Genomic DNA, 18,419 nt, shown 5'->3' with positions numbered 1-18,419 from the left:
GTTTAGCTACCAGTGAGTGAACAGTGAAATATTTGATTACCTTTCTGGCAATATCTCGTAACTTTCTGAAGAAGTCATCTGAGGCATGATTGTCCCCACCCTCTGACTGTATTGGTTCTATAATGATTCCAGCCACAATCTTCTTCTTTTTCCTGTACTTTACAATCAGATCTTCCACCTGTAAATCAAACATTTATGCTACATTCTCCTTTCTGACATTCTGACATTTCTTTTCCAGAATGATCAAACCTCAGCAGCAGCACGTCAACTCTTCAAATTTATTTCTTGCTATAAAGGTGTCAGGAATCACAAGGAATCCACAAATACTTCATCCAGGATTTAACATTACCCTCTTGTTCCTAAATAATGAAGTTTAAACCATATCCTGAGGCATATTGTAACTAGTTGCATAGTTGTCTACGATGGTGTGAAAGGTCCAGCAAACTTCAGCTGAAAATACCATTGAAACCACTGCAGTTTGCTGTGCCACTGCTGTCATTCTACCTAACCTATATTAAAAAAAAAAGTAGATTTTGTGTCAAAAGAAAACTCATCTAATGTATTAATGAATGCAATGTGGGAAATTTGCCTTTTCTAATCACTCACTTAAGATACTTTAAAATTAATCAGATGAAGAGGTGAAGAAATTCTGTTGCTAATAAGGGGCTTTCAGAGAAGTTCTAATTAACCTTGTAGTGCCAGTTGCTGTGATTAGTAGTGTCATTTGAATTTGAAATACCACTTACAGCTTTCAAGGCCCACAACCTGTGTAGGCTGTGTAAAGTAATGATTTCCAAAGGGAGTCAGGAAGCAAATTTACAGACTTTCAAGAGAGTGTTTAGCTTTTTTTTTTTTTTTTAAATAATGGCTTAACATTCGTGGATTGGTTTTTACATCCCACTTTCCTTCCAGCCCAATAAGCTATTGTGGTGCGAACGCAGGAAAGCAATTTGCTGTGCTTTCAGTTTTCCCTGAAGTTATGATGCAGGTTTGAATGAGAAGTCTCTCCAATCCAGCTTTGTGCAGCCATCCACACAGTGCTGCTGAGCTCCATTCAGCACATCACAGCCCACTCCTTGGAGGTCAGAATGTTCTAGATGGCACACTGTTTCTGTTCCAGCCACAGGGCACATCATACCTTGCTCCCCAAAGCCCTCTCTCGAGAACAACCCCTTGCAAATGACAGATCCTAGATCCCTGGAAGCCCAACAGGGAATCCCATGGTTCTGGTACTTGCAGAGAGTTTGCCTCCCTTGAACTCGGTTCTGCCCACCTTTCTCCTGTGCTAGGGAAGGCTCTGAATCTCTGCCCACTCACTCCCTGCAGCTGTAGGCAGGATCAGAGCTCTACACCAGAAAGCTAACACAGAAAACCTGAAAAAAAATGAAATATTGGTACAGGTTCTCTTTGCAGAGTATTATATGCACTGAGCTCTTAGTCCATGTCCCTCTGCAAAATCTGGCAGGCTAATTCACTGTGATATAACAAGCAGGTGAAATTTCACTTTAGTATAATTCATGTAGACCTTAATTCACAGTAAACTGGCTGTTCTTCTGAAAAGCAAGGACAAACTTCTAACTGTAAACAACAGTGAATGCTATTTTAATCACATGGTGTTCCAATCCCTGAAAACATTCTTTTAGTGAAAAGCAGCTAATCCTACTAACACTATTCATCATTTCAAAACAAAATAACAGAAAGCCGCCAGTGAATTTTTACCTCCTCTAAACAACGGGCTTCTTCCTGTTGATTCTCTTTCACAAAGTCTTCCAGAGGATACTTTAGTCTTGGAAATGGAGCAATAGGCCAGTCCAGCGATGGAATGTCCAGTTTGTGAATTGCTTTAGAGTGAGTTGTAGCTAAGCAACCTAAACCCAGAAACACAAGAATTAGAAAAACACCTGACTAGGAACAACACAGGAAAAAAGCTACCAAGAGGTGAAAAATTGCCTGACACCAGGACTTTCTTAACTGCTTTTCTTTTTAGAAAAAAAAAAAAAAGTCTGTCTTAATTGTTCCAGGTTTTTCTTTTCTGAAATATCGATGAATAAGATTTAGTCGAACTTAAGTGGAGTGCTCTAACTTTTCAGCATCACTTTCCATATGTACTATTCCACAAGGACAAGGGAACCTTTATCAATCTGAACAGCAGTGCTTAGTCTAGAGGGTTTCACCTGTTTAAAGAAAAACAGGTGCACAGCTCTCAATTACACACATGTTGGGTAACATGTTTGTAACAGGGACTGATCCAATATAAAATGGTACAAACGGGTGACATCACACTTTTATATTGTGGTAATTTTACCCCAGGAGTGAGGAGGGAAGGTGCTGCCGGCAGTGCTTTCTTACCCATGGTCCTGCCGTGGAAGCCGCCCATGAAGGATAGCATAGCGTAGTCAGGGCAGCCAGGGGGCTGAAAGCAAAGCACAGTGAGTGGTCAGCATGCGGGGCCACAGGTGAGCAGTAGGGCCGCTGCTGTACGCGGCCCCCTCAAACACCCTGCCCTGACAGGGCCATGGCCCTGAGCGGGGCATGGGGTCGGAGCCAAGCTGCTGCCCCTCACAGCCTGCCCACAGGTTGCCTCTTCAACGTCACCATCAAAAACTGTTACGCTGACACATTTAAACAACGCATTTGTCATCCCTTAAGATCTTCCTGACCTCATAAAGCATATCATTGGTATTAATGAATATTTGGCAATTTATACTGATTTGTAGTTTTATTTTGCACATGAACTGACACGTCAGTAGAACACGGAGTACAATGCACTTTTTGTACAGACTATGAGCACACATGTACTGTGTGCCCAGGGCGTGGTGCCGGTGGCGGGGCCTGTGCGAGGGGAGGCCGGGGCTGCCCCATGCTGGACACAGCTGGGCCCAGCTGGCTCCAGGCCCCGTAGGGCACAGCGGAGCCCCTCGGTGCTGCCACAGGGCACAGGTTTCAGCCTAAGCAGAGCTCTCCTGACAGGGAGAGGAAAAAAGTGCCCCAGAGAAACCATGCCTGAGACTCACACTGCAGCCTGCAGGGGACCCCAGCCAGCTACAGGCTGAAGGGTCCAAAATTTACAATTGGATTCTGGGGAATCGCTCCAAGAAAGGGGGATGAGCTGCCCTCTGAAAATTGCTCTTGCCCCTGCAACTATAAAGAAAACTCGGAGAATTAGCTCAAGTGGGAATCCTAATGTTTAGATAGCTAAATTTGGACAAAAAGTGATCATCAGTTTCACAAATCTTTAGTCATCTCACAAAATTCCTATTCCTTTGGGTCAAGATGTGCCATCCAGGCACAGCCACCTGTCTGACAAGGCTGAGTAACAACTTGAAAAAGTAATTCTGAAGACAAGTAAAACCAAACCCTCTTCCTCCACATTTTTAAAGCCGAATGAGTTCCCTAACTCCATGCAAATGAATGGAATATGTTTCCCTAGACAAGTGAAAGAGTCAAGCTAAGACCAGCAGGTTATTCGTTTCTAAGATACGTATCTCAAAAAGAAATTAAATTCACCATTTTCTGCTATTGCTGCATGTAAGATTTGTGACTGGCAGAAGCAAGACCACCTCAGTTGAAAGTTTATAGGATTTCAGATTTCTCAGCTGCATCTCAATTTCCTCATCCCACCCGTTGTTAACAGTTAGTCAAATTTTAACTGTCCCCCTGATGAATTTTAAGCCATAAAATTACAGCTTCTGGAAAAATAAAAAGGACTGTTAATACTTGTAAAATGTTGCATGTAGTAATAATCTCTATGGACCCATCCATCACTTTATTCCCTTTCTAGTGTCATTTCATGAAATAAGGGAGATCTTCCCAAAATTCACAATTGGGAAGGATGCAGAAGAACACTAGCAGCTGGTCTTGAATATTTTGGAAATGGTCTGTCTTTCACCATTTTCTGAATTTACAAACCTTCAGGATCAGAAAGCCAATTTTCCTCCCAATATTCTTTTATAAAACCACAACAATGTTACATGCATAGGTGTGGTAAAAAAACAATGTTACCTGGTTAATCATGCAAGATTCTAGTTCCTCTTTTGTGACATTATTATGGCCCCTCTCCTTGTTCTGCAAAAAAAGCAAAAAAAAACAAAAACAGTTATCCTTTAGTTGTAACCAATGAATCTTTAGCTGAGTCACAAACTAATAATTCTGGTATTCCAAACTAGAGCCAATGAAGACAATGAGAGTGGTTCCTATGACTGCAATATGCATTTCATAATACAACCTATTTCAGATAAATGACAGTTTAAGATGTCGCCTCGACTATAGGAGAAAGAAGACCATTTCAGGGAGGTAAGTCCCAAGGAATACATGAGAATTTATTTTAGTTTTTAAGATAAACCGTTGCTGGAAGAAGAGGAAACAGATCACACTGCACAGGTGATCACATGGTTAACCAAAGAATGGATAAACAGTAATGCTACATACATTTTCTTTATTTTGTTTATTTTTTCATTTCTAAAGTTGTGTCAATAAGAATTGAAAGCTTAGATAAAAACTTTTAAATAGACTCTATACTATATTGAATAAAAAACACATCACAACCTGGAGAGCCTCCAAGCCTTACTCTGTTTTATAATAGCAGTCATGATTAATTCTAATTTCTACATACCCCCCCCCAAAAAAAAACACAACAACAACAAACACAACAAAACAAACAAAAAACCAAACCAAACAAACAAACCACTTTTAATATTTTACTCACTCTGTACCACATAAATATTGCTTTAAATGCATTTTCATTTGAGCAGGATCCACAAGACATGGTGATCACCTGTGACAGACCCTTAGGAGCCACCTGTCAACAAAGAGAGCAAATTACTCCAAAATACTAAGCACAGCTATAGTGTAAATTGAACATATCGTCAGTTTCAATATAATGGGAAACCAGTCATGCCTGGGATGAAGAAAACAGATTCTAACTACACCTGAGGAAGCTCATCTCAGTTTCAACCCCCAAAGATCTTCCAGTTTACAACAGGAAAAACACACTCAACATATTCTGCTATCTCTTATGAAAGCACAGTGAACAGAAGTTAGTGAAAATGCAGTGTGTTATCAGTTCTTGAATCCACCCTGAAAGAGGCAGTATCTGTACAAAGCAGACACATCACCCTCTCACATCTGTCAAGTCAGAGAAAAAAGGTTCGATTTCATCACTTGCTGGTTCCAGTCTCTTGGAAGAGCGAAAGCAGGTGGGAAAATAGATAATCTGTAATGTTCCTTGTTAAAATCCATAACATCCTTTGATATACCCGTGTCCCTAAACACAAAATGTGGCACCTCATCACTGCTATCTCAAACTTACTGATAACAAAGATTCCTTCAGCCTTTCTGCAAAGTTCTCTGGAGGTAAAATCCCTAGGGCAGGTCTGTTGACAAAAGTGCTCTACAAAGACAAATGAAAAGATGTTATTTTTCAGTATTACATGAAAAATACTGTGTTGATATCAAGGCAGTTACATTGAATTGTAATTACAAATACCAACCAGAAATTTGTAGTCATGGCACAAAGGGTTTTAAAACAAGGTGATACTATAATGTCTTAGATCAAGTTTTTCCATCTAATCATTTCATATTTTATTCTTACAGGACACCTTATAAAAGGTGTATACTAACTGGTAATTACATTTCCTCTTCAATATTGCCATTTTAGTCACCCAATTTTAATTTTCCTTATACACAGAAAATATACCTTAAAATCTTATTTAATTGCCTTCAGTTGGAGTAGTTAGATCTAAATTCAATTAAGGTAACAGCACTTTCTTCATTTTTAGGCTTCTAATAAGACTATTTCATAACACTGTGGTTATAAACATTCTCCAGATACTATTACAATGGTATTTGAGGGAACAAGACCAACATAGACGTAAAGGATAGGGACTACATCTGAGAGATAACACACATGCAACGATCAGCAACGCCAACAGTACAAGAAAATAGATTCCTGACAAAAAACTTGTATACAGCCATGCTGTCTCCCTTCTGGACTCCTCTGGTATGTGCAGTAGGGGGCAGGGTAGCAAGATCAGCAAGAAGCTACCTTGCATGCTGTTCTCTCACTAATCTGCAATGGGTGCTTAATCAAGCTCAAGAACATTGACCATGATATATCCAGAAAAGTTGGTGAAGATTCTTTTCAACCATGTACTGCTTTCGTGAAGCTTGCTGATTTGCACTGGAAATTTTTCCAGTTAAATGTTTTCTGTTCTAGTGCCTTCAATTTGCACAGTCACCTTTCTTAGTGCCTCAGCCTGAATTTTAGGTACATTCATTATTATGGTGCATTACAATAAAAGATTGCCAGCTTGTCGTTCAATAGCATTCATAAAATCAGAGAGTTGCAAAACACCTCTAAGATCACGAAGACCAACCATTAACCTAGCACTGCCAAGTCTACCACTAAAGCACGTCCCTAAGCACCACATCTACACGTCTTTTGAATACCTCCAGGGATGGTGACTCAACCACTTCCCTGGGCAGCCTGTTCCAATGCTCTACAACCCTTTCAATGAATAATTTTTTCCTAATAACCTACCTAAGCCTCCCCTAGTGCAACATGAGGCCATTTCCTCTCATCCTATTGCTTGTTGCTTGGGAGAGGAGACTGATCCCCACCCTGCTACAACCTCCTTTGAGGTAGCTGTAGAGAGTGGTAAGGTCTCCCCTGAGCCTCCTTTACTCTAGAATGAATAACCCCAGTTCCCTTGGCCACTCCCCATAAGACTTGATGTCCAGACCCTTCACCAGCTTCACTGCCCTTCACACACTCAAGCACCTCCATGTCCTTCTTGTAATGAGGGGCCCAAAACTGAACACAGTACTCGAGGTGCGGCCTCACCAGAGCTGAGTACAGCAGGTCAATCACTTCTCTAATCCTGCTGGCCATACTATTTCTGATACAAGCCAGGATCCTGTTGGCCTTGGCCACCTGAGCACACTGCTGGCTTCTTCAGTGGCTTATATGCTCACCTCTTCTTTTTTCCTTTCCATTTCCTGATTGAGGCCTGACCTAGTTCAGGTGCCACCACTACTGAAATAACCTCCATGGCTGCAATGTGACCCCTCCTAAAAGTGCATTCCCACAGCCTACCCAGCTGAACTCATGCCTGCTTCCCGGAATTCTTTTCTCCAAACTAATCAGTCAGCAAAACCGAATCTGTGCCACTGCGAGGGGCTTGGTAATCACAGAAGTGACTACAGGAACACAGACTTCCAATACCTATTTGAAGGTTATGGAGAAGATGTAGCCTGGCTAGAAGCCCTTCATTGGGAAGATGAGAGGCAATGGGCATAAGTCAAACCATGAGAGGTACTGATTGGGTGTAATGAAAAACTTTGTCAGGAAGAAGACAGTGCAGGTTGCCCAAAGAGACTGTGCTGTCTCCCTTGGAAGTTTTCAGGCCCCTGGGTAAAGCCCTGAGCAACCCGGTCCATCTCCCAGCTGACACTCTCTGAGCAGAAGGTTGGGCCAGAGACCTCCTAAGTCCCTTCCGACTTGAACTGTCCCACTGATTATATGAACTGGTCACGTCAGGATTCACACCTTAGAGAAAGATAATTTTGGTGTTAGTGAACAGCAGTTGGTGGAAGGCTGAGCCTGCTGCCCACAAAAGTGGTTTTCAGGAAGCTCTGGAAAAGTTCCCCTTGGTCTCTCCTCGGTCCACTAATGGAGATGAATTTGCTGTGCATATGCATTAAATTTAAATGAGGTGTCATGGATTAAAATTGCTTTATCATTGCTTTGTAGGTAATCTAATTTGCTTCACAATCTGCTACTTTTTATTTGAAACTACATTTGCTCACAAAAGGACAAGCTCAATAAGTTTGACTATTGCAAAGCATTATTTGCCCTCTATTTTTTATTTTTAGCAAGTCAACATTGAAATTACAGGCTGAGCTTTGATGACTTAAGTCTTTATGGGTCTCCACAGGGGACAGACCTCAACCCAAACTTTTACATATTTCATCATCCTTCCATCTTTTTCCTTACTAGAGGTACTCATTCAGAGTGCAGTAAGATCTGTCAGAAGTCATACTATACATGTATGTACACGTCATCAGAACTCTTAGACATAACCAAAAATCACACAAGCTACAATGAAGAGTGAGCTAGGACTTGGTAACTCACTTCCAAAACAGTATTTGTTTCAACAGACTCAAGCTTAAAAAAAAAACATGACGTTACTGGCAGATACCCACTCAGTTTTTAATACATATGAGAATTCTTACTTTTTACTTCAGTTTAGAAGGAAATTTTCATATAAAGTTAGAGATATGAGAACATAAATCTGTCATGAATTTGATTAAGGGTTGTCATGGTCAATTGACAACATTTGCCGTTAAGCAGAAGAGTGTATTTTTCCTTTGTTGTTTATGAGATGCTCAGTACTGAGAAAAACAGAACATTGACATCAAGCTGCTATGGTCTCAAATGAATAGATAAATATTCTGTTCTTTATAGCTGGCTATAAAGAGGGTACATGAAGCATTACAAATAAACACCCCCTCCCCCCAAATCTCTTCAAGAAAACACCAATCCCATTGCTAACAATAAACGAGAGCCCTACATCAGTGTGTATTGCTGGAGAAAAAAAAAAACAAAACAAGTTATTTTCACAGCAAAGCTGGTGCTTTGTCTGGACTAAAGGCTGCCGGAAATCATAAGCGTGCAATCAGGCACAGACAGTTTTAGCGCCACCTTCTCTGCATTAATGCAGGTTTCAGAAATTGGAATGGGGGGTACCAATGTTTTTGATCATTTTATGCAGGTGAGATGGGTTTTGGTTACACTGTGCATTTTGGACTTTGGAGGTAGCTGTTTTAAGGCAGGCTTCTAGCTACCAGCCTATTAATTTCCCTTTTCCAGCAGACAAATTAACAACTTTTTTTTTTTAATTGTGTTTTAAATCTGACTTTGCCTACTGTTGCATAATGAAGGCATTGTTATCTCCTCAGTTATCATTTTTATGAGTTAACATTAAGAATTTCTAACATTTAGAAATATTAGTGCTTCCGTGATATTCAGATCTGCCTTTGATAACTCTGAGATTTCCTGCCTCAGTGGTGGATTTTTTTTTATCTTTTGTTCTTTAAAAGAAGTATTTTGGTTCTGGGAAAGGCAGAGTTTTTTCTCATCCTGAAGGCCTGAGAACTCTCTGTTAAGCAAATCAGCTCAGGAAACTCAAGTGTCTGCACTTCTGTCAAGTGTTGGCTCAAGCTTTGCACCCTTCTGGGGTGAGCCAGCAGGCTCTTTAGGAAGGGAAATGAGAGGGAAGTGACCGATGAACAATGTGACTTGAGCAATGCCTTGCAGGTAGCACGGACACCCATTCCTGGTTTGCAGGATCCGTGGCTAACTCACTGAAAGACAGCACAACTACCAAGGATGTATTGAATTTTAGCCAAAAGCCAGTGCAGCTCAGTTTTGCATGGCTACATTCCAGGTTTTCAGTTAAATCTCATCTCTGTGCACAAATATCTAGGTACCTTATATATAAGTTATTGTGTAAAAAAGTTACAATAAAAAAAAAGCACAAGGTGACTATGGAACTTCTGTCCAAGAAGTGAAAAAATAAGGCCTAAATTAGAACGTAACTTTATTTCAACTACTTCTGTAATTCAATCTAGATTATTTCCAAACACTGTCAGTATAGCTTTCGTAAAACATGAAGATACTTTATTTTAGAAGCACTTCCTCAGCTCTGAAATCATCCTGTTGCTGTAGTCCAACTATTTTAACTTGTCAAGGACATGTCAGTGATTTAGTCAATTTAGTACGTAGGAGATGTGAACTAGCCACCACCTCCCCTGCTCCTCCCCAGATGAAAACAAAACAATACCAAAAGAAAACAGCAACAAAAAGAAATGAAGCATTCCAGATTTAAAGTGCCATTTTCATATTCAGAATACTGTATTCTCTCTCAAGAACTTGTGCTTGCTTTCAGCATCAAAAACCTTCAGTCAAGAGCATTGTTAATTAATTGGAAACACTACGCTCAAAGTATGACTTAAAGCTGTCTGCAAACGTATCAAGTGCTTGCATCACCCAAATGTTTACTTCTTATAAAGCTTCACATACTTTTTGACATCTTAAACACTACCAATCTCTTTTTGTCTAGTGACAAATAACAAAAACAGTTCCTACCAGTCTTTAAATTGAGTCATTAAGCGTTGATTATCAACTTAAGAAAAATTGAAGACTGCCACAAGGAGGGAGGGGACGCCTTCAGGTACTTAATGTCTTGATTCACTTACCAAGTTCTGTGGCTGCTGTAGAAGCTTTATCAGAGAGGGATGGCTGTAACCTAATTAAACAGAAAAAAGAGAAAACAGTTGTATCTGGTTTGTATAAACTAATGTAGAGAGTAACCTAGAGAATAACCTCATTCAGTTCTTAACTCAATTTCTGTTTGACTTGTGTGTGCTTTAGCTATCAATAATACAACTTCTTTTGAAGTAGGACAAACCTTGTATTTATCAAAATGTATTATCTACAACTTCAGAACAAATTTGGTGTCAGGCAATAACACAATGAAATTTTGTATTTACATTTAAAAACTGAACAAAAAAGAAATGAACATGATGTAGATTGTTGGACAACTGAAACATCAGTTTACACCAAATATTGCAGGTCTGGCATTACTAAGTTAGCTTGCTCTTATTTCTTGGACTCCTGTGTACATTTGGTTTCTCTACAGCACAACACCAAACCTCTCCTCTTCCTCAGCTGAGGAGAAGCCACTTCTGGCCAGTACAGCCTCTACAAGCTGTAGTTTCCGCTGGCTGTGGTACAGAGCCATGCCTGTGCTCCCGCCTGAAGCAGGCTGCTTACCATGCCTGCTCACATCCCCCTGATCTCCTTCGCTGAGCTCTGCCCACCCAGCACGCATTTCAGAAACAGCTTCTGACAGCCACCACAAGAGGGGAGCTCCCTATGCAGCTGTGTCTGTTTACAGTAGCCAGTACTAACTACATTTCCAGTCTCAAACCATTTTTTACCCTTCTTGAATATCAGATTGATCAACCCTAGGTACAACAGCAGCTTTTTTTCCTTCCCCTCCACTGTGGGTTTTTTTTTTACTGATTGGATTTTTCTTCATTGTAAAACTTTTTTTTCCCTCTCTTAAATATTAACTAATTTCCCAAAGAAAGTTCATTTAATAATTCTAATTTCAATGCATTATAACATATCCAGACACAAAGTTAGTACCAAAATATCCGCCAGGGCTCTTTGTCCCTCAGCAGAGCTAGGTGGCCACGCAGCGGTGCTGTGCTCAGGGATGGATTTCATCGCCGATGCGTGCAGTGAGCACATGTCAGGCAGAGCCAGCAGGGACAAGCACTGGACTCAAGCAGAATTTTGCCTATGGTCTGACAGCACTCCGGGACATTCATTGTTGCCATCCTCTGTAATGCTATCTGAACGGCCCCTCTATGCAAGATGCTGTCAGACTTGTTCTGAGACGTGCCCGTACTGGTCTTTAAGTTATCTGGGCTTACACACACACACATATATACACACTCACATCCATTTGCACCCATAGAGATGCATATTCCTCTCCTGCACACTGCAGATGTCTATGCATGACCATGAACAATCTGACCACAAGGAGAGGTATGTGGACAGCCACACACAGGCAACCCAGAAACTTGTATTTTAGTCCCGGCTTTCATTACAGCTTATGTTGAAGTATCTTTTTCAGCCGTAAACACCTGAAGGTCTACATCATTTCCCACAATGTGAGTTCCTCATGAGAACGTATTAAAATGTTAGGATCCAACTCTTATGACCTCAGTGAGAATGAGTTTAGGGTGCTCGTGCAGGCTCTGTTGGTCACCGAACGCCGAGCTGAGTGTAGGCCAGGCCCAGTGGCAAGCAGTGCTAACGCTGCAGTTCAGACCGTGGGTAACTCTCCCAGCTGACAGAGAAAACGTCTGCATTTTCCTTCCAGAGGAAAGGAAGGACCCTCCATTTAATAGCACTTGTCTTCTCTACACAAAGTCTTTAGTTTTCAGCACATCAAGACCTTGGAGGGATCAATTCTCATCTCTCAGCTACTGCCAATGGCCAGGTGAGACACCGAGTTCAAAACTGCTGCAACTTCCTAACCGCATCTCTGCCAACATGAAACCCCCTTGAACTGTCATTTGATACTTCCTTGGTGCCCTTTTCCTTTGGCTTCTCCTTTTTTTAAAAAAAAAAAAAAAAATCTTTCTCCCTGTCTTATGTGACACAAATTCTCTAGTTCCTAATACATGAGTACCTCACCATCAACAATCAATACTTGCTCTATTTTCTTCAGCATGTGGCCAAATGTAAAGCAAGTCCACTGAAGGGATGGATTACAGCAGACTGAGACCAGTGTAAGCGAGGATCAGACCCTTTGTGGTGCTTGCATTTTTGAAATAACAAACATCAACCATCAACATATATATTTTTTTCTTTTAACTTCTGATTACTTTCACTCATTTGTCTTTATTCATCCTGCACTGGCTGTTGTCAGTACATATTTCCAAAGAAAATATATCTGTCAATGTATTTATATGGAGGAAGAAACAAAAATCCACAACTTTCTAATATTTTTATATTTGCAGTACTTTACCCTGCATTTCAAAATGTTGAAATTATCACTATGTATTTTGAAAAAAAAAAATAAAATAAAATTAGGGACAGTAAAAGAGCACAAATGAATGAAAAACATCTATTGTACCTAGGTAGAAGCAACAGCTTTTTTAATTGATTGAAAATAAAAATGTGCTGTTTTTTATGGTAGCAGTTAGAGCTGTCTTCTAAAATATCAAGTGAGTTATTACATTAAAAATCTTAAATATGATGTGAGGAGTTTTTATCTGTTGGCACTTCAGATTTAACAAGACAAAAGTGCTTAATTTATGCTCTGTGGGAAAACTTGCTTACTTAAAGGTAAACCAATGTACCTGATGCAAAAACAAACAAACAAAAAACAGCAATGGAACCCAGAAAAATTTATCATAGGCCTGATTTTTAATTTATGAAATGCCAAGGCCACTGACTAGCATCATCTTTTACTTTCCCTTGTAGAAACAGTTTGAAACCTCATCTTCCCTACTGCTCAAGAAATAAGGTCTAATTTTATTACAAAACCATATCACATTCCTGAATTCCACACTCTAGTTGAATGACAACAGCCCTTACCATCCTGTCTGAGCAGCAGAGTATTTGGCTACTATGTTAACAAATAAATTTTACATTCCCTTCACATGTTTTAGTTCAAAATAAAGAAATATCCAGTATGTTTTTAATTAAATGTCATACTAAAAACAACAACAAAACAACGAACTGTTAAAATTAGTAGGAAGATAATATAAGTGGTTATTTGGACACAGACAACTAAATCCACATTGCACCTGCTGTCACAGGAAGAATTATGCTTAAGCTAGAGGGAGTGATCCAGCTGAGAGCTGTGTCATTGAGAGCTGTCGCTGTGGCTACAGCTGAGAGCACCTTTGAGAGCGTGTATTAATGTTTCAGAAATCTCCAAATTAAACTTAAGTTTGTTATAAATAACTACGATTGCCTAGATAGCTTAACCATTAATTCCAAAACTGCTTGTAAAAATGTGAGATTCTGCTGGTGGTGGTGTGTTTGAATGAAGAACATGAGATTTTGGAGGAGATACCTTGGTATTCACAGAATCACAAAATCACAGGAGATACCTTGGTATTTCCTCTTATGCAATACAAATTCGAGGCTGCTACTACCCATAACTGTCTATTTCCATCCACACAAGATGCTTTTGCTTCCTTTCTCTTATCTCATGCCAAGAGGCTCAGTCTTCCTCCTCCTAACATTCCCTGTTCCACTGGAGCATCATTGTATAGGCCCTGCTAAAATAAGGGAGAATCCTTGAACCCTGAGTATCTGAAAGAGTAGGTCAGTGTGTAGGAGGATGCTGAATTGGTATGTGGGCTTATATTCATAAAACTAACACCAGAAAGAACTAATTGGTTAAGTAACTATTCCGTTAACTATTGTGTAACTATTGTACACAAAGTCAAAAAGCTCTTGGGCTAAGACAGCAGTGGCTTGTAGCTTTATGACTCCAGTCCTAACTACTTTCCTATAAGAAGTGACAGAGCTGGCTCTGAGAGAAGGGCACCCACTTCATCAGTGTTGCTGTGTCTCTCAATCAATGTGGCAGGAAAGAACATATCCTCAGGCTCATGAGTGTCCCTGCCTGCAACAGGAAAAAAAAATGCAGCCTGCTAAATTAATGAGATGGAGGAAGCCCTAAGAATCCATTTGAACTGAACACCAGGCTGCTGCCAACAATACCAAACCACACCTCTCTGAATCTCCCCGAACAACAGACCTTGCCAACAATAAAAAAAAAATAAATTTCATTTGCTCTTCCAGGCAGTTTGTTAGTGAACATGCCTTGCATTTGGCTCCATGGGTTTTCTAACTCATACACAGATGAGATACAGATTGAAAGGACTATGTTGTGTTACGATTTCCCAAAAAAACAAGTGGTAGAAAAAACAACAACAACAACAACAAAAAACAACTTTTGTTTGCTTTTCCAGCATGAAACAGTCCAGAACACCTTTGCCTAGAGTTTTTTTTTTATTTTATACTTTTTATCTCTCTGCACAGTCATGTATTACCTCTCACCCTCTACTGATAAGTATATTCTAGTGTACCAAATCATTATTAAATCTTGTGGAGTTCTGACAGATTCATAAAAGATTTTATTGGATTTACTTGTAGAGATAAGCACAGGCAACAAGCAAGCACCTTGATCTGAGAACGTCAGCTCACCCAGAATTCCCAACATGATTTTCTTTTGGTGTCCTAGTCTAGAACCTCTGTCACCAAGAGGGACATTATTAGTGGCCTCTGCAGCTTCACATAGCTTCTCATTCCATTCAACTTAAAAAAAAAAATAAATTGTGTGTTCAGTCAGATTTAGGTCAGCCTGTGAGTATTACGCTTCCATTTACTTGTTGCTGCACATCACAGACCCACTACCTGAGAAGCTATATAAAGCATTGTATTATAGCTCTTAGGTGACTGAGGAACATGTCACCTGAAAAAAAAAAAAGCTCGTCTTCAAGGAGGAGGAACTAGATGGCTTCGTTGAAGATCAGCTATATGTACTGGAGTCTGTCATGTCCATGTCATAAATTTCAACCAACCAGAGAAAACTGCAGAAGCCTCAGCTGTCACAACACAGGACAAGTATACCTATCTCAAGAGAGTTAATAGATCGCAGTTCAGTTCTGGTCACAGATTATATTAAGAGCAAATCTAATAATGCTACAGATGTTAAAAGTAATTTATTTAAAGATAATCTTAACCAAATCAGGCATTACTGCAGATTATTAATATTACATATTACAGTGATGACTGTGGTCATAAAACAGATCCTATTAACAAACAATTGTTGCTAACTATAGTTTAGACAAGAGGAGAAAAAATAAAAAATAAAAAAATAAAATAAAGAAACAGAAAGCATTAGCCATCAGCTGCTTTAACTTACCATTATGCTAAAACTGTCAGAAAAAGCTACATGGCATTTAGGATGCTTAAACAGCTATTAATAAATAGCTGAATAACAAATAGCTGAATGTATTTTTAACAAGTTTTGCCCATTAGGAAAATATTTCTTTCCTCTCGTGGATGCAAGAAGATGAGCACTGCTGACCCAATTTCTAACCTCTTAAGAAGATATTTGTCCATGTGTAAGGACTACAGATCTCAACTATTTTTCATTATAAATTAAGGAGACCGAGAGCTTTTATGTGTACCCAGCACATTTTTATTTTTTAAATTTGTCTTTTCTCTTAGCTAATACCAGTGCTCCCAATACTCTGTGAGCTTTACTAAATAAGTAAAAATTGGACGACTGAAAGACCTGGGCTGGAGGAAGAAAGGGGTTCTAAAGCTACTGACTCTAGACACTGCTTATCGCAAGTCAGCTCCTTTTGGGGAACTGCCCACTGGACACCCTGATAGTCGCAAACCAACAGATACCATCACACATTAGTAATGAAGTTCACTTAAAATAATACTAGTGGTTAAATATTTTATACACAAAAACTGTATTAAAAGAGGCATGCTTGCACCATCATGAACTAATACATCAGAAAACCTCAGTGAGTTGTCTATACAACCTTCATTTCATTCTTTTGGTGTACGCACTGATTTGCCTTTGACTAGCTGATTACAGATGAGTTTTTCCAAAACAACTTTTCTTGTTTGAAGAATGGGAGGTCTTCAAAACTAAACACACTTCCTTTTCTGGATCCCTAAAATCCAATGCCAGTTAGATGAGGACTGGCATACAAGCATCATGCTTCTTGGTCTCATTCCTGTTTCTACGTTAGCACTGACAAAATTTTCTCAGTGTATTCTCTAAAGGGGAAAAATATCTAGAAACGGTGTTGATGAAAATTAGCTACAAACATTAAAGAGTTCTGAAATTATTGCATATTTCTTAGGGTGCTACAAGAGAGCAAACATATTAACTGTCTGCAGAGAAGATCGGGATAGTTGAAAACCTATTGCAATCTCAAGGTCTTAGATACCAAAAATGACCTAAACATCACTGAATTCTCTTTCCCAAAAGGGAAGTCCGCAGGGATGCTTTTGAGTCATCATTGTTTCTATATATAGCATAACATCTACTTTTTAAACTAAAACCGTTCTGCTCTTTTTGCTTCTGCAGAAATACATTGTTAAGCAACTGAGAGGAACCATGGAACAGCAACAAACTAAACACCTACCAACACCTGTATTCCTTGCAGCTGGGACCTACATCTCTGCCCATGTTTTTTTTTATTCTTGAAATGCTCCACAAACATCAAGCAACTTTCCCAAATACTTGATAAGTCTCTTGTTTGGTCCTTGAGCCCAATTAGCCTGCCACCCCACCTTTGCTTGAACTCTGCAGCACAGGTTCAGTGTTTGGCCTTGTTTCACCTCATTGGATTCCACATAGCCAGCTTCTTTTTTCAGTTTTTTTGAGACAAGTATGTTAACTAAAGTGCAAAACATGTTTTCATGTTAAAATCATTAAGTTATGTTTGTTATATTAATGTTTAAAAAAAGTAACAAACTATTATAGAATCACAAGGTATACAAATGCAAGCACAGACAGCCTACACTGTGAAATTGCATATATAAATTAAAATTAGTATTAGAGCTTCTTCCAGATACCACTCTGTGCTCCAAGTGAATTTTAACCTCATCTCCCCAGCTACTAAAAAGCACCACTGCATATTACATAGCAGTGTTGTACTGATTACAACAAGACATAAATTATGTCAGCTTTGTGTTTTGTTGTTCATCAACCAAGTTCTTTGGTAGTGGCTAAGAGAAGAAAACAATAGCTTGAGGACAAAGCAAAGCATTGGTATAGCTGTTTCCTACCTATCGGGATGGATGAAATCTGAGAGTAGAGATCCAGCATGCGATTGCCATCTACATCTACTAGGTAGTTCCCTCGGCTCTCTTCATAATTGCAAAAAAAGTGTACAGCTTCTGCATTCTTAAAGAAAAAACAAACAATGAAAGCTTTAAGTAGCAGCAGTGTGGAGGAAGCAACAGCAAAATCCGATAAAAATATCTAGTGATAAAATGTAAAGACACATTATATCCATTCCATGGAATTAACTGTACAGCTATTTTTATAGAGACTGTTAAGAATCATCTGTTCTAATGAAAAAAAAGGAGGCAGAAAAATGCACATTGCTAACATCTATCAGCTAAATAATATATAATGACTGAACAACTTGGAGTGAACAAAATAATTCTGCCAATCCTCAATAACTAGGTAGTTTCAGATCTGAGAATATAACTTAGTCTTTATCCAGTGAACCTCCACATGATGCTTGCAGTTATATAAAAATACAGGCTGACAGCCTTTTTTCGTTATGAAATCTTATTTTCAGTAGTTTGTGAAGGAAGTTAAGGGCAAGCATGCACTTTGAGGAACTGCTTGTCTTGGGAAGGCAATATGCACTTAGGTTGGCATACTTTTAAGACCAAATATACTTGTGTTCTCACTAGCTACTACATAACAACTCAAAACGCACATAAACTGTTTAAGAAATTACAGAGAAATCACTGATTCTAGCAAAACCATTCTGCTGTATTCAAAATAGACTAGATTTTATTCAAATGCACACATATAACATGTCCACCATATACCATGTCTAAGCATTCAAACCCAATCTCAGTCCTCCACCTTATTTTTTGGAATTGAATTAAACATACAAAACAGGATTTTAAAGCAAGTTCTGAAATCACTGGATGGATACCTGCCCAAACTCAGAAAATTTGACAAATTACCTGAATTCCATTCAGCTGTTTCATTAATTCCTGCAGAGAAAAAATAAAAATAAAAAATCAGCCCTGGGTATGTAATTACTAA

General features: G+C 39.2%; 1 protein-coding gene across 3 annotated transcripts in view; it reads right to left on the bottom strand.

Moving 5' to 3' along the window:
* ABAT (4-aminobutyrate aminotransferase) overlaps window positions 1-18,419 on the bottom strand; it is a 58,415-nt gene that overhangs the window by 5,835 nt on the left and 34,161 nt on the right. For all 3 annotated transcript variants that reach the window (XM_068699588.1, XM_068699587.1, XM_068699589.1), the window contains exons 4-12: window positions 18,338-18,367; window positions 17,417-17,534; window positions 10,258-10,307; window positions 5,309-5,389; window positions 4,706-4,798; window positions 4,003-4,065; window positions 2,350-2,413; window positions 1,720-1,868; window positions 41-178 (exon numbers count right to left, since the gene is read on the bottom strand). In XM_068699588.1, coding sequence (XP_068555689.1) covers window positions 41-178; window positions 1,720-1,868; window positions 2,350-2,413; window positions 4,003-4,065; window positions 4,706-4,798; window positions 5,309-5,389; window positions 10,258-10,307; window positions 17,417-17,534; window positions 18,338-18,367 — 786 coding nt within the window. The remainder of the gene's footprint in view (window positions 1-40; window positions 179-1,719; window positions 1,869-2,349; window positions 2,414-4,002; window positions 4,066-4,705; window positions 4,799-5,308; window positions 5,390-10,257; window positions 10,308-17,416; window positions 17,535-18,337; window positions 18,368-18,419) is intronic.

This window comes from Anas acuta, chromosome 15 (assembly GCF_963932015.1).
Source record: "Anas acuta chromosome 15, bAnaAcu1.1, whole genome shotgun sequence".
NCBI lineage: Eukaryota > Metazoa > Chordata > Aves > Anseriformes > Anatidae > Anas > Anas acuta.
This window is presented reverse-complemented; position numbering and strand designations above follow the sequence as displayed.